The sequence below is a fragment of the Hakea prostrata genome, chromosome 6, assembly GCF_041222555.1.
Source record: "Hakea prostrata isolate BN-2017 chromosome 6, UWA_Hpros_2, whole genome shotgun sequence".
Taxonomy (NCBI): domain Eukaryota; kingdom Viridiplantae; phylum Streptophyta; class Magnoliopsida; order Proteales; family Proteaceae; genus Hakea; species Hakea prostrata.
The window spans coordinates 14,255,961-14,272,675 of NC_142605.1; the positions used below are offsets into that span (position 1 = coordinate 14,255,961).

Here is a 16,715-nt window from a genome sequence, read left to right on the forward strand (position 1 = left end):
AATAGGGATTGAGGAGTTATAATAGGGATAATTACTGTTGCCCCCTGTACTTTGACTTTATTACTAATAAAATCATGTTCTTTACGAAATTACTGTTGCCCCCTTCCTTATAACGGTGTTAAGTAGCCATTAAGTTTGAATATGTAATGTCTAATTTGCCCTTCATTAAAATTAAAAAATCAAAAGATGATGCTACCCCATTTATAAACCCAGATTAAATGTCAATTTTACCCTAATCTTCATTTATTTTGAATTAATGAAATGGGCAAAATCCAAATTCAATTTGGTTTCCCAATTTCACTAAACTTCATTTATTTTGAAAATATTTTAGGCGATATTCAGTTTCCAATTTGAGTTGAATTCGATTTTCCTTCCTTTTCGGTTTCTATTTGAGTTTTATTCAATCATTCTTTCTTTATTATTTGGTGTTTTTGTTTTTAGAATAAAACGGATTATAGTTATTTTTTTTCTCCACATAACTTGACAAAAGGGTAAATAAGTAAAGAGATAAGTATAAGGTATTTTGGGGTTTTTGAGAAAATATAAAGATGCCACATCATAGTAAACTAACGGAACTTAATGGTAGGGGGGCAATAGTAATTGTAGACAAAGTTAAAGGTTGGATTAGTAATTTTGAAAAGTATAGGGGATACAGTAGTAATAAAATCAAAGTACAGGGGGCCAATAGTAATTATCTCTAATTTTTAATTAGAATGATATTTTTACCTATTATTTTATATTTAAAGTTATTCTCAATAATGAGGGGTCAAATAATTATATTTCACATGTGGGAAGAGAAAAAACTGAAAAAATTAAGAGAATTAATATAATTTTTTTTTTAAATTGGGGGGCCATGCCTTCCCGTCCCCACTATGGTTCTGTCCCTGAACACATAAATTTTCATTTTTGACAAGGAATTGGACTATTTTCTTCTAGATGAGTGATACATGTTTACAAATCACATTAAAAAGTTAAGATTAAATTGAAATAAAAAGTTTATATATTTTAAATTTAATCTCAACCTTTGGATGTGACTGATGGACATGTGTCATTCATCCTGTGAGAAATGAAAAAGGATGAAGTCCTTAGATCACCTACCTACCAAGAGTCCTCTGTGATGTAAAAAGAGTCGAATCACCATGGAGAACAATGTGCTCTCCTGACGGTTTTTTATCACAAATTGGAATTGGGCCCACTGAATAAATATTTAAAATTAATGAGAAATGAGAATTCATGGGTCCCACCCCTATTTATATAGTAAAAAACCATCAAAAGAGCACATTGTTCTCCCTTGACGGAGAGATGATCCAAACTCATGTGGAATTATCCTCTTTTTTTTTGGATATGAGGTTCATCCGGGCCAGCTTGCACGTACCACGATTACATCCTCAAAGGAGCTTTTAAATAACTAAGCCTTTAACCACTTTACTAACCCATCATTGGCATCCTCTATTTTTCATGTGGGTGGAAGATCCGGATTCCAAAACCATCATCCATATCCCCTCGTGGTAGAAAAGATCTGGACCCCAAAAATAAGATCTTGTATATCTAGGATATCTAGGGGTCTCTTTGGTTATACGAATCCAAGGATTTGAAATGAAATGAGATTTCAAATATGTGAATTCATGGTTTAAAAAATTAACTTTTTGGTTAGCCTTATATCTATTGAAATTCATAGAGTTCCATCAAATTATTCAGCGTGAATCCAAAAATTTCATCCATTTTATACTTAGGTGGAAATCTTTGGATTTCACCTAATACCTAAGAGTGACTCAATTCACGTTTGTAGGCAAAAATGTGAATTCCCTTAATTTCATGAATCCAATGATGTTTTATAACCAAACAAATATAAATCTCCGATTCATGAATCCACGGATTTAAAATCCCTGAATTTAGATAACCAAACAGGGCCTAAGAAATCCCAATTATATATCACTAATCCATCTCACGCTTTGATGAATTGGTATATCATTGATTGATCCATATCAATGAACCCATAAAGACCACTGTATTGAATTCAATTTTCTTTTCTCTTCATTGAAAAAAACAAAGAAAGAAGAATAAATCCCATGCTAATCATGATCGAGTGGGGAAGATAACTATCCTACAATTTACGGGACTTTGTTGCTGGTTCTAAGGAGATTCAAACTCTTCATTTCAAATATGATCCCGTGGTTTCAAGGAGATTCAAGCTCTTCATTTCAAATATGAGACATTGATCTTTATCAACTGAACAAACTCATTATACATCATTTGTTTGCTAGATAAAAAAGGGTGGGAAAATACACATATGTGACCTATTTGTAGTGGGGGTGGGGGAATAGGAAATGAAAGGGTTTTATAGAAAAAATTGCAAATATAGGTCTCACTTTTATATCTTTCATTTTTTCACAAAAGCTTATTAAATTTTGAAAATGTAATAAAAATAAACATCTGGGACCCAGTTACAATGGAGTGGGAGAATTGAAAAAGAATGTATCGTTTATTTGCTAAATTTTTAGTGAGGGGAAAAAAAGTAAAATTTTCAATAAAACCTAAAGCATAATTTATTTCATTCAATGGAAGTGGGAAAGTGGCTAGACAAGAGCTTTCGTAAATTAAAGAAGCCTGTCTGCTGACATGGTGTCCCATTTTTCTGCCTCATTCCTCATTTTTCCACAATATCACATGAAATATGTAAAATTTTTAAAAGAGATGGGGTGAGAAAATTGACATACCACGTCAATAGACAAAGTTCTTTAAGCCTACTTTCCCTATTGAACCAAACAAAATATACTTTGAGATTTAACGAAAAAAATTTACATTTTTTCACCCCATTTAAAATTCAACAAACACTCATATGCCTAGGGTTTTGATTGATGGTTGTTGGGCTAGTTTTATATTTTGTATAAATCAACTTGGTTAATAAAGAATCAATTCTTTGTGCGTGTCTTTTTTTTTTTTTCCCCTAATTTTGGAGAATTTTACCTTTGCTATTTTCAAATCCTTTGAATTTCTTGTGTAACTCCAACCTTGCTGGTACAAGCCTTTAGCTTCTTACTTCTATATGCCTCTGCCCCATCCTCCCTTTGCATCCTTCCCCCTTTCCCACATTTGCAGGCAATTCCAGGAAGGATGATTACCAGTTTGCCATTATGCTACATGTGGTGAATTGGAAGAAATAAAAAGAATTCGTTTCAGTGCAGTAATGGTTTGAATCAATATTAAAGACATGCTCCAATTTGGGTTTTTGAGCTAGTAAGGACCAATGAATTATCATAGTCAGGAGGGTGATGAGAAATCAAAGAGTGGACAAAATTGAATCTAAAAACAAGATACTAGATCTTGCATCAAACCCTTAATATTAAGTATGGCAAGTACAGATTGTGGATATCCTGAATGGAATAAACTTGGAATTGTTTACCAGAGAAGCTAATTCCACAATTTATTTGTTGGCTGCAAGGAGACCTGTACTTGTTTGGAGTCTCCCATTTCTTCCAAATCTGTTGGGGGGAAAGGTAGTGCTAAGTGCTAACTGACCTAAAGCTATTATTATGATGGTAACTGGAAATAGCTTGGAATTGAGTATCTCAAGTATAGACTACATTTTCTCACATGAATTTTGATAATTATTAACAGAATGATACATGTACACAGGCAGAGTTAACACTATCTTCTCCCACAGAATGGGATGTTAAGTGAGTACGAAGTCTCAGTGTGAACAAGAACAGCTAGGTTCTGAGCCACCAGAAGCTAACTTGTAGCTTTTTTCCCAAGTATCAACAGCTTCTGCCTGTGCATGGGGTACATGACGAGGATGCTTCTCCCTCTTGTCTCCCCTTATCTGCTTCAGTGCATGCTTCAAGGCAGGCATCAATGCTTCCATGCATTCAACAACAGCATTTGGATTCCCTGGCATGTTTATGATCTAAAGTGCAAATGAAACAGCAGGAAATGGAAAAAAATCAGCATAAAAAGTATATTCCACTGTACAATGCAGAACATCATTGTACAATTAGATGAAAATTGGAAGATGCTGGTGTATTAATATTATCAAAAATGGCTTTACTGAAACTGAAAGAAAAGATCATTCATTGAGCTGTTGCTGTGGGCTATGACTAAGTCCACTAACTTGAAGACATCATGGCACATAATAATGAAGGATTTGAAAGTTTAACAGTTGTTAGTGAATCATGAAACATTACTCAATTAAAAGATCTAGGGATAAAAGAAGAATGTATCTCATAGTAAGTTTTAGCAATAGTTTTTACAGCTGACAACTTCAGATAAAACTTACTCTTCTACTTTCAATTGTTATATTTCTGGCGAAACAAACCCCAAATGGCTTCATTGCCAGCAGGGCTATGACTGATGGGTATCAAATTCTATCGACGCTCATATTCAGTGGACATATTCTCCATGGTAGCACATAGTAATGCATTAATTTTCAGACTGGTCTGATTGGTCTGATTTCTTCATGTCATTGAATTGAGTCACATAACAATGGTTGGGGCTGTAAGGATAATAGTCATTGAAAAAACATGGGAAGACTCATATATAGTTACAACCATAGAAAAAAATTTGAGGGAAACTCAAGTTTCGACTGGGCGAAAATGGGAAACCTAGGTGGGAAACTGGGAACTTTCAAGGAAACTTATGACTTTTTCGTGCAAGTTTTGACAGGTTTTAGGGAGTATTTTAGGGTGAGACTCTGCATTTAAGCTAATTAAAGTATAAAGAACACATTGATATATGCATTTTGCTAAAAAAGTCAATGTAGATATGTCATTCAATGTATATAACATCAATGTAGAGTTGTCCGAGAAGTACACTAAAAACTTAACTACTTAAGTACATAACATTCAATATATAATTTCTAACTTTGAAACATCAAATACAAAGTAACTGACAATGAAAGGAAAGTACAACTCAGTGCCAAGAGGAGTGCCTTGGTGGATTCATCATGCGAGCTAAGTAGTACTATACCTGTAACATCCTCTCCTTCAACCAACAAACATAGACATCCCATGACATTTTATACCTATGGTTGTTAAGGTAACGATAACTGCAACTTTATAAGTCTGGTCATCAACATGCCTAAGATAACTAGTCTGAGGGAATACACAATTTGGATGGGAAGAACTGATGGAGGGGGTATTTGTCGTGGTATTTGGGGAAACATGAAAGAAACAAAAAAAAACTGAAATTTTGTGAAAGTTATGAAACTTGCAGGAAAAAAGTCTTAGGTTTCTACGAAATTTCTTAAGTTTCCACAAAATTTCCCAAATTTAAATTTCCCATGTTTCCCACGAAATTTGGGAAATTTTTTTCTTCTAATGAACCAGCTGGTCCAGCAGGGTTGAACCAGGTTTCAACCAAATTTCGACGGTTTCAATCGAAACTTGGGATTTTTTTTGGGTCCCCTACTTTTTAGTTTCGAGGTTCCCAAAATGGGAAATTTTAGTCGAAATTTCGCAAGTTTTGACCAAAGTTTGTTCTATGGTTACAACATGGAGACAGGTCACTGAAATTTGATATACAGCCTATTTAAAGTATTGCTGCAGAGGTAATATACTATAAAACAGAATGACTAAATCAGTCTATAGAACTGAAGAAACGATTTAAGGGTGGGCCATGCAGTAGGGTAATATTTCACAAATCTAATAAAAACAAGTGTTGGAAAAAAGGTCACCAGGTTTTGAATTTAAAAAACAAGATTTAGATCAAGTTTCAAAGTAAGCTAAGAGAGCAGAACATTTGGACAAAATTTTGTACTTACCAATGTTGATCCTCTTATTCCAGCCGCAGACCTCGAGAGCATAGCAAATGGTGTCACCTATTTTCAGAGATAGAAACCCTTATTGGCAACTGATATACTGCTAACATATCCAGACTCAAAGAAGAGTAGTAAGGACAATCAGTGACTACCATGTAACCATGAAATAAACTACTAAGATTTCAGTTCAACAATATCCAGAGTCTAGAAGGATAACAAGGATCCACATACATGTAGTTCGGACATGCCAGAATTGTTTACAAAACATTTATACACATGCGTAATGGTTCACATGGAAACATGCATAAGAAGACAACGTGTATCAATGCGGAAGATACACTAACAACAAATTGATGAACAAGAAATCATATCACACATATCATGCAACATTAATACGTAAATCACATTTATCAAGAATATCACAATATCTGAGACTAGAGACATGACTAGGATTTACATGCATGTAGTTCAGACATGCAAAAAATGTCTCGAAGAATATTTATTGGCCCATGCATAATGCATCACATGGAAACATGAATAAAAGATGAAATATTATATGGATGTGGAAGACAAATAGAGTGGAACCATAAACATGTTCACCACATGTCAAAAATATACACCACTACCCATCAGAAGAAAAAAAGAAGAAGGAAAACTACTTAAATATGATCCAGTAAAAGGCACGACAGAAAGACAGAGACCCTTGCTGATTTCAATGGATATAGCAAACCCAGTGGGGGTCAACTCCAACCAAAACTTTGGGGGTAGGTAAATTCCAAGTCCTACTGATGGCAAACAATCTCACCCAATAATCAACAGCTGAATTTGACTGAGGATCTGAAAAATTGACCTACAAATCAATGAGGCCCGGCTCTGAAACCCTGGGTTATATCCCTTGACAAGAGCATACTTCCAGGTCTGGTTTTCCGGATTCTGTTCCCCAAGAATGTGTCACCCCAGGTTATACACCAACTCAGCAAGGATTGTCAAATCAAAGGGCTCCTCAGTTCGGTTGGTTATAATGGTAATAGCAGAAAATTAAGGAAGAATAAACAGAAGAAGAAACAAGAATATGATGTACCCAGGCGGAAAACTCAGATTCACAAGGAATAAGGAAGAGGGAAGAATTGCTGCCCCATAGCCATGAAAGAAACTGAACCAAACTCGATTCTCAAACTTTATACCCCTTACTATCCTTACAGATCCAAATTATCAGTATGGTACGCCATTACATGTAAGGGTAATAGCTTTATTTGCGGCCAAAAGTTGAGAAAACCAATCCAAACCGTTCTCCAGAAAATTCCAGTAGTCAGAATTGCCACATGATCCTTCTACATGGCATAGTTACATGAGTCACCAGCCAACCTTTTTTACCTCTATACATAAGATATATACAACTGAGGGGCAGTGCTTGGTGCAATGGTTGGTGGACCACAGTTGTAGCCCTGAGGTCAAGGCATCAAAATAGCCTCCCAACAAAAATTTTTGCAGTAAGACTGCATGAGACAACTGCCCCTCGGACTCTGCTTGTGTGGAAGCCTTTGGCACTGGGTTCATCATTTATACATATAACTCTACTTGGTCTTGTAGGGAGTTTATATTCCATACCTTTATTGATGGTCACTAGATAGGAACTTTGCATTAATGACCATTTATCTAATTTCAGCTTAAGAAACTATTGTACATAATTTACTTATATTAGAAACCACAACCAGCAGGTTACCCAGTTATATTAGACAGAAGACAAGGTAGATTTTTTAGGATAATTAATCAAGTACAGCTAAAGAATCTCTCTCTTTGTGCTGAGAGGCTATTTCAATTATCCTATACAAAAATGCCAACAATTAAGGACTCTCTCATTTCATTTTTTTGGAAAGGTTGGAAAGAGAAAGGGAAAGGTGAGGAAGGATATCCCACCGAACTAGAGATCTTATACTTGATGAGAAAGAAACTGCAATCCATCTGCAAAGTGAGAAGTTAGCCTAGCAATTTGGCCTAATGATGAAGCAGGAATGGTGATTTGAACCACTAAGAACATTAGCATGTAAGACAGCTACACAGCAGCAAAGCTCGTTTCTAAGGTTTATTCTCATCAAACTAACATGCTAGATAGGACCTGCTCTTGTAGGATTACTGATGAAGAGGATAAGAAAAGATTGATAGTTCTCCAATTTTGTACACAATTGCTTTCTTACTGGATTGAACATAGGCAGAGTATTAGTTTTAGCGACACATGAATGCATGCGTCACAGGTAACAACATTATTCTGAACTTGGATTTCTGAATTCTCTGTCTCAGGCTACAATATCAGCTCCATAATTCATCTTTGCTTCAGCTAATACCAAGATAGTGTCATGCTAACCATGATTGCTCAGGTTCAAGTTGTAACTTTTCCAATCTATAATGGGATACAAACCCAAAAAAACTTCCAGAATCCAACAGAAAGTATGTGAAATAATAGGATGTCATGTGCCTGAAGTGTACAAGGTCCTTTCTTTCTTCTTTATATGAAATACATAATTGAGGCTGAATGACATGCAATATTTGGGTAAGAACATGAAATGAAAATAGAGATTCCTAAATTGTTGGGAATTTTGGGTAGTATAATCAAAAGGAACAAGAAGAGAGAGTTTCCTTCATTACAGTTAATTAAGTTAATTAATCATCCAATTAATTAATCTACTTTATGTGTCATTTAATATAACTGGGTAACCTGTTGGGTGGGGTTTTTTAATAAAATGAAACTCCATTTAATAGTTTTTCAAACTGAAATTAGATCAACACTCATTAGAGAACATTAGCATCGACTGATCACCAAAAGGGAGTGCTTGTTGTTCATGCAGATAAATCTAATACATATCTTGTTTATTCACTTTTGGAATAGGCAACATGATTTACTAAAGGAAGGCTTCTAGATTTATTGATCCAAAGGGAGCACGTGCCCCAAGAAAGAGGAAAAGGAAAGATCTACAAACAACCTAGATTTCTACAAACAAAGATTTCTGTTGGTTAGTCTGCATAGATGCAAGTGTATCACAGGAAAGTTAATACCTTCAGACTTTCCTGCATCATCACATATAGAAGACCAGGTGTTTCTTTCTCTATCACACTTTTTGTTGCTTCTGGGGTGATATCTCTCAGAGTAAAGCCCGTACCACCTGAAATTAGAAATAAGTTTTCATATAATTATATTTCCAACCGAAAGGAGATTATTCCAGTAATTAGCCTCACCTAAGGTTAGAATGAGGTCGACTTTGTCAATATCACTCCATTGCTTTAGAGCATCTCTAATTTTGCTTACTTCATCTGGAACTACATTTGTTGCTACAACTTGTGCTCCTCCTAATCTTTCAGAAGACGAATTCACAAAAGATACTGCCCTTGGACCACTGTAGATTCATTAGGTTTAATAGACAATTTGATGTTCATAGATCAATTTAAATTTCAAAGCACAAAAATGAGAAGATGACCAACAAAACAGATTCTTGAAAGTGTAAACAACAACAACAATAATCCTTGTCCCAACTAAATGGGGTTGGCTACTTAGATTCTTGCCTTCCAATCAGTTTTGTTTGAGGCCATGCTAGATACAAGGACTAAGCTATGCATATCCTTTCTCACTACTTCTCTTAAGGTTATCTTAGGTCTACCCCTATCTCTTCTAGTCCCTTCAATCTGGATTATATCACTTCTCCGTACAAGGGCATTTATAGGTCTCCGTTGGACGTCGCCGTGCTACCTCAAATGACTTTCTCGAAGCTTATCACTTATGAAAGCAACTCCCAAACCAACTCTAATATGATCAGCTGTAAATTGATATTGGCATCTTTGAAAAAAGGAAAGAGCATGAGAAGGATGACCTAGCAGGGATGTCAGAAATTTGATTAGTGATCTTCAAAAGATCTAGGCCTCACTCGGGTATTGATCATTTGATTTGTATGTTGGTAAAGGAAAGACCCAAGTTTTCCCTAGCAAGCTAAATAATTAGAGTACCAGGCACCAGAAGAAACTTATAAAATTGAAGTTTGAAGCCATTTATCAGTGAGTTTCTAATGGGTGTTGCAAAGTGTCCAGTTCTATGATGTCTCTCTTCGACAAGTAGTAAACTACACTCTGCAGTACTTTTGCATCAATAAAGTGGCCTCTTTGAAATGATGATCCAAAGAGAAGTATCCAGATGCTTTCATGGATTCTTCTATTAGGAGAAGTACTTGTAAGAATCATAGTTAATGCCTTGACGAGCTGGAAGGAACCTGAATATTCCTGGCTGATCAAGCATTACTCAAACTGCTAAAACACCATGAAAATCTCAGGCTGGTCAAGCATACAATACTAACTCAAAGGATACTAGCTTTTCCCAATTGGCACAGCTGCAGGCATTAAAAGATAAATTAGCTACCCCGATTTCTGCTTTACCCCAAGGACAAGCAAAAAAAGCTCATCATGCACAAATTCAGACCAATTTCTCACAACCCACATGCTTTCAGGTTATTTGTTTTCCTTTAGTTGCTTCCAGGTAGATTTCATATTATTTTAGTTCATCACTTAAGTTACTAATCCATGTTCTTTCAACTGGAATTGTGTTTTACTGAGCCACTGATATCTCTTAAACTGGCCATGAGCATAACCTACAATTTAAGGAACCCTTCCCTGCGTTCATTAGGACAATCAGTCAAAACAGGAACTCATCAAGTCCCTTGACACCAGATTGCTTGTCTACGAAGAGCTCTTGACCTGTTGCCTATCTTGGGTGTCTAGATAGCCATTAAAGTTGAGAATAGGGGTGACTAAGAAGGTGAAATTCTTTGCAACAATCAACTTCAATAAGAAATATGGAAAAAGAAAGAGAAACTAAAGATAAGAAGTGCCAGCGAACAACGTTGTTAAAGGGCCTTTGCAGCTATTGTCCTCTTCATTCATTTGTGTGATACACTTCAGCACCATTCCCAACCCCCCCACCCCACCCCCAAAAAAGGGGGGGGGGGGAAGGAGGAAATCACCCCTTTGATCCTTTTTACAGTTAGCAAAAAGAGCAGTTGACTTCCAGCTGAGCATTGTATATACGTAAATTATTCCACTCTATTAGATACTGCTGAATTAACACACTGCCTTCCAACCATGCAGATGCTAGGTCTGAATTAGTAAATCATACTCGAATTTACAAATTTTCTTTTTCAATATTCTAATCTTATTTACAAAGGAATCAAATTATAATGAACAAGAATCTCTCAATTGACGAACTAAACCATAAGCCCATACTAGATAAGATAGAATTTATGATTGTGAACTACTATCTAGAAGCAGTTAGGTTCAGCAATTCAAAGAGAACAAGGGTCGAAAGAGTGAAAGGAGCTGAAGGAGGAAGATGGACACAAGAGGAGTTGGAATAGTGCAAATCAATAGGGCAAGAGTGTGCTCATTGCTTGAAATAGAAGGAAATCACAATTCACAACTACCTCCCTGGGATGGTAAATGAGAAGGCAAAGAAGATGGTTATTTACAACTTGAGATGTTACAAACTAACATTACACTAAAATACCCCATTACAAAACTTCTAATACTCCCCCTCAATCTAGTGAATAAGTAGAGAGCATTCCCAGTGTAACAATAAGGTATGCTAAACTGATGAGGAAGGAGACTCCTAGTGAAGATGTCAGCCAGCTGTTCAGCTGTCTTCACAGAGGTTGTACAGATACGTCTAGATTCAATCTTCTCTTTGATAAAGTGTCCGTCCACTTTAATGTGTTTTGTTCAATCATGTTGGACAGGATTGTGATTGATACTTATGGCGGCTTTATTGTTACAGTAGAGTCTCATGAGCTCTCTGTATAGTCAAATCTGAACTCTTGGACCAAACTTTTCAACTATAGAAGTTTGCAAACTTCAGGAGCCATGGCTTTAACCTCCGCTTTAGCACTGAACCTGGCTGCAAGAGGTTGTCTCTTGCTTCTCTATGTAACAACTGTTGAGAATTGCAGCAGCCTCGGTGCACGAGTTTTGAAAAATCAGTGTTTCTATTTTGGTTACTTTCTATTTTAGTTACTTTCTTACTTTCTAATTTTCTTATTGCTTGGTTGACAAGTAATCTCCCTAGGATAGTTTCCTTTTTAGTAGATTTGGGAGATTCTATGTAATATGTAATTTTCCTTTTTGTTGTAACTCAATTTAGGAAACTTTCCTAAACTAAGACTTGATTTTACATTATAAATAAAGTACCACATATACATGCAAGCTCTCTCCCTCTTCTTCTTCAGTCTTCTTTCATTCTTCTTCTATTCTTCTTCTTCTTTCTAAGTTTCCTTTCAGTCCCTAGGCTGATTGCAGGTGCAGAAATTCTAATATGATATCAGAGCTTCTGTAATCAACTTAGGGACTGCTTCTTCTCTATTGACCTCTCAGTTTTTTCCCCCTTTTCTTGGTGTGCAGCTACTTATTGCTGTGCTATCTATGTAGTGTAGATTTCTTAATCAACGTATGAAGGGATCTCTAGTCTCTACCTAGCTATTAATACTACTGAAGGCCCATAGATCATGGAGAGTTTCAGATTTTGCAACTAATTCAGATCGTGGAGCTCAGTCAACAGTTTCTGCGCAAGTCAGAAGTTCTTCGTGTGGATTAGATCCGCTCCGTTTCAGACTTTATAATTAATTCAGAATCGTGGAACTCTCGGCCCACATATGTGCAAATCAAAGGTTCTTTTTTTGGTGAATTCAATCTATCTTCTTCTAGTTCTCTAGGATGCTAATTGATCTCAAAAAGTATGGAATACATATGGTTAGATTATTCAAATAATGTTGCTGCCCTTTTGGGAGTTCTATTTCTGTTGCTCTGCTTTTTTGTGCAAATCTGTAAGTTTGATCTGTCCTGTATTCATGTCTTGGGGTTCCTCTAGATTTTTGCAAAGATATGCCACTATTTGGATTGCAAGACCTAAGTATTGTCCTTCATTGTATATGCTATATACCCCTACTCGATTGTTTGTTTTGGTATCAAGTTCAGACTTTTGTTTTTCTAACAGTTCAAAAAGACCTAGAGAACTAGGATTATTTTCTTCTTCAAATCGAGATCTTTTAGAATTCCACATATAGCAAAAATTTGCTTCTATGGTCCCAAATACAAGGCAACATGTTTGTTTGCTTTTGAAGATCAGACTGCACTATCGAGGACCTCTGGATGTTTTTTTAATAAGCTATGAATTTAATCCAATCTGCACTACGGTGGCAGGTGCTTTTTTCTTCTTTTTTTTCTTGGGGGGGGGTTGTGTGTGTAAATAAAACTAATACTATCTGCTACTGCGGCAATTGTTACTGCACTTCTATAGAGCTATCTGAGGTTCAAAGCCAGTTTGTTGCTGCCCTGCTTGTGTGTTATCCGTGGTTCATGACTCTTTTTATATCTACTCAGGATTTGTTGAAGAATATTATAGGTGAAGATCCTTGTCCTTCTAAGATGGTATTCTACAACAACGCCTAACTAACTACTTATACCTATACTATCTTTACCTACTTACTTGGTCTGCAGTAACCTATACTACCTTTATCTGCCTACTTGGTCTGTAGAAATCTATACTGCCGTTTACCTACTTACTTGGTTTGCAGTAACCCAATACTGCCTTTTGTCTACCTACTTGGTCCGAATAACTTATATTGTCTTGTTCCAAAGCCGAACAATGAGAGATGGCTTCGTTCCCTTCTCGGAGGATTCAAATAATGGATTGGAGGCTAGGGTGCATAAAAGATATAGATTCCCTCGCTTTCTACTTAACCGGATGTACAACGAGGCGAAGGGCTTCACTGAAGCTCGAGCAGAAGCGAAGGGCTTCATAGAAGCCCCAGCGGGGAGTGGAAGGGGAAGCTCTTGTTGACAAATAAGTCTTTCTGTTTCGGGTACAGTAAAAAAACGTTGGATATCTCCTGATAGCTCGTGATAGTTTGTTTAGATAGTCGGTTAAGTTTAGGCGATCAGTTCAAGCTATACTTGTTCTTCTTGGCGGATCAAAGATCATTCTTGTTCCGTTACGGTAAACGGATGGTCCAAACGCTTCCTCTCTACCAGCAAGCAATACAAGATCTAGGTTGGGTTAGGTCTCTCAGTAATGGACTTCCTTTAATTCTTCCTTAGCAACTGAATTTGTCCTTTCATAGATTCTTGAACCTCCGACAGAAAGAATCTCCATGCATGCCTTCTCTCTCCTCAGCCAGACATCTCTTTCGTTTGCTTGCTTTTGGCCATTTTTGTTAGAAGTGCCTACATGTGTGGTTCACAGTAACCATACTACCTTTTGTCGACCTATTTGGTCCGAATAACTTATACTGTCTTTTGCCTACATATGCGGTTTGCAGTAACCCATATTGTCTTTTACCTACCCATACTTTTACCTATTACTTGCTATTTCATGAGGAGCTGATATGTGACTTTGGGCTGCACATTTTATCTTCTTGTGTGAAAATTCCAACCTACTACTGGCCTTATTTGGATAATGCCCTTCATGTAATTGTTGGTGCTATACTTATGGACATGGTGAGAGATCTCACTATTTTGCAAAGGCGAGCCAAGATCCCAATCAAGTTGAGAGAGATCCCAAATCTCGCCACGAGATCTCAGTATCTTGCAAGATGGCGCGATCTAGTCTTTTTTTGTCCAAACACCCGATTCAGGGCCTTGAAATTGACTTATCTTGATTGAGAGAGGGCTTCTCTTGCCTCTATCTAGTTGGATCTCGCCAAGATCACTGGAAAACACCATTTATGCCAAAAAAAATTGGAGATTTAACTGGATTTCAAGTTGCAACCTTCTTTTAGCACATTTACAATATCAAATTACCATCACTCAAGCCCATTTCAACTAGATCTTTAATAAGGTAAGATTTTTCCCCAAATTTTAATTTTTTCAAATAGCATGTTCTACAATTAGTGTGAGTGTAGTGTAAATATATGTTGATCTACTAGCTTTTAATTTTCTGTAATTAATTAATTTTTTGAATTTTTGTATTTAAAAATCTACTTTTAAAAAATTAAGATTAAAAAAATATTAAAAAAATACTATGATACGAGTGTGATTCTAACTTGTGTTGGACTACATTGAGAGGGCTACAACCCCATGTAGTCATATTTTGATTATTCATGCTTGCTGCATTTTTTTTAAATTTCAGATTTAAATAATTAAATAAAATAATTATGAAAAATAATATTTTATTAAACAATTAGCTCTTTTTATTCTATTATTATTAAAGTGATGCTTATGTTATGTAGTTTAGTTTAAAAATACAAACATGTCTATTTTGAGAATTGTATGTATGTTATCTTAGAACAAAGTGTGTATTTTGTTGTTTTATAAATTGTTTTTACATATTTTTAATTATCTAAAAATTATTATAATGATTATTTGGGAATATTCATGTATGTATTGTTTTAGCTTAAACTAGTAGGAGTGGCACTAGCAATGAGGCCTAGGACATTGCTTGGCAACATAGGGATCCATTGATTGTCGAAAAGAAAAAATCCCCATGCAAGTATTGCCTTAAGACCGTGAATTTTGGTGGTTCAACTAGATTGAAGCAACACTTGGTCGGTGGCTACAAAAATGTTGCCAAGTATCCCAAGGTTCTTTATGAAGTGCAACAAGCATTTGCAACAACTTTGAAGGGAGGGTGACAAAGAAATGATAATCGGGCACAAAAGCAAAGGGAAATTGAGGATATTGTGCTACAGAGACCTTTTGTTAACGATGAGGAGTCAGACGACGATGAGGAAAGGCAAAGGACTATAGGTATTGAGTCACAGTCCGAATGGAGACAGACGAAGGCTGCAATGGAAACTAGCAAACAATCCTTACATTTTGAGAATGTGAGGCAATATAAATAGTTAAGAGGAGCAGGTGGTTTAAGGTCAGGGGCATCCATGCCACTTACACATAGTTTTCATGGAAGTGGGGGAAGTGAGAGGACTGAAAGGAGGAGGAAGACTGCACATTATGCCACATTTGACCAAGACCCCACCCTCTTCGGGCATCAGGACACTTATCAAAGAAGCATTTCATATATGTTTGTTGGAGGTAAAGAAGGCAGTAGGGAGGAGGAAGCTAGATTGGCGATCAACAAATTCATGCTCTACAACAACATTGCAGCCAATGTAGCCAATACACCATACTACCAGAGGATGATCAATGCAATTGCTAGGGCAGGTGTAGGGGTTAAATGCCCAACGGCTTGGAAAGTGATGAATAAATATTTCCCACAGGTGAAGGCGGAGGTGGAGGAATACATTGGTTCATTAAAGGAATGATGGGCAACATATGGTGTTACTGTGATGGATGATGGATGGACTGGTCCTACTAGACAGTCCATTATTAACTTTATGGTGAAGTGCAAAGGAAAGACAACCTTCCTTAAGTCAGTGGATGCCTTAGATAAAATCAAAGATGTTGACTACCTTTACAAGCTTCCTAGGCAGGTGGTCCTCGAGGTAGGGCCAAGCAATGTTGTCCAAATTGTCACGGATAACATGCCAACTTCAAGAAAGCTGGTAAAATATTAATGAAGAAGAAGAGCAGCAGGATCCACCTATTTTGGACACCACGTGCAGCACACTCGACTGATCTCAAGTTGAAGGACTTCGAGAAGAAGAAATCATCAGTTGTGTGGTCGAGAGGACAAGAAGGGTTAATAATTTTATTTATAACCATGGTTATATGCTGAAGATGATGAGGAACCACTATAAAGGTGATCTAGTCAGACCTGGATTGACTAGACTCGCCATTGAGTATGTGGCTCTGAAAAGCTTCCAGAAGAAAGTGGTGGGTCTTCGGCACATGTTTGCAAGTGAGTGGGTTAGTTGGCATGGAACTAGCCATCCTACTGCAGTAGTAGTCCAATGAACCATTGCTAATGATTCCTTTTAGAGGGAGTTGAATAAAACGATGGGCATTTAGATCCTATTGTGTTTGTTTTACGGATAGTGGA

The 16,715-nt window shown here is 36.5% G+C and overlaps 1 protein-coding gene across 1 annotated transcript in view; it reads right to left on the reverse strand.

The window, feature by feature from the left end:
- Window positions 1–3,136: 3,136 nt before the first annotated feature.
- The window catches only part of B73 (molybdopterin biosynthesis CNX1 protein / molybdenum cofactor biosynthesis enzyme CNX1 (CNX1)), a 36,538-nt gene continuing 22,959 nt past the window's right edge, over window positions 3,137–16,715 (reverse strand). Inside the window, exons 10-13 of the mRNA XM_089158390.1 lie at window positions 8,987–9,144; window positions 8,807–8,913; window positions 5,759–5,815; window positions 3,137–3,907 (exon numbers count right to left, since the gene is read on the reverse strand). Of these exons, the coding sequence (XP_089014516.1) occupies window positions 3,692–3,907; window positions 5,759–5,815; window positions 8,807–8,913; window positions 8,987–9,144 (538 nt within the window). The 3' untranslated portion in view covers window positions 3,137–3,691. The remainder of the gene's footprint in view (window positions 3,908–5,758; window positions 5,816–8,806; window positions 8,914–8,986; window positions 9,145–16,715) is intronic.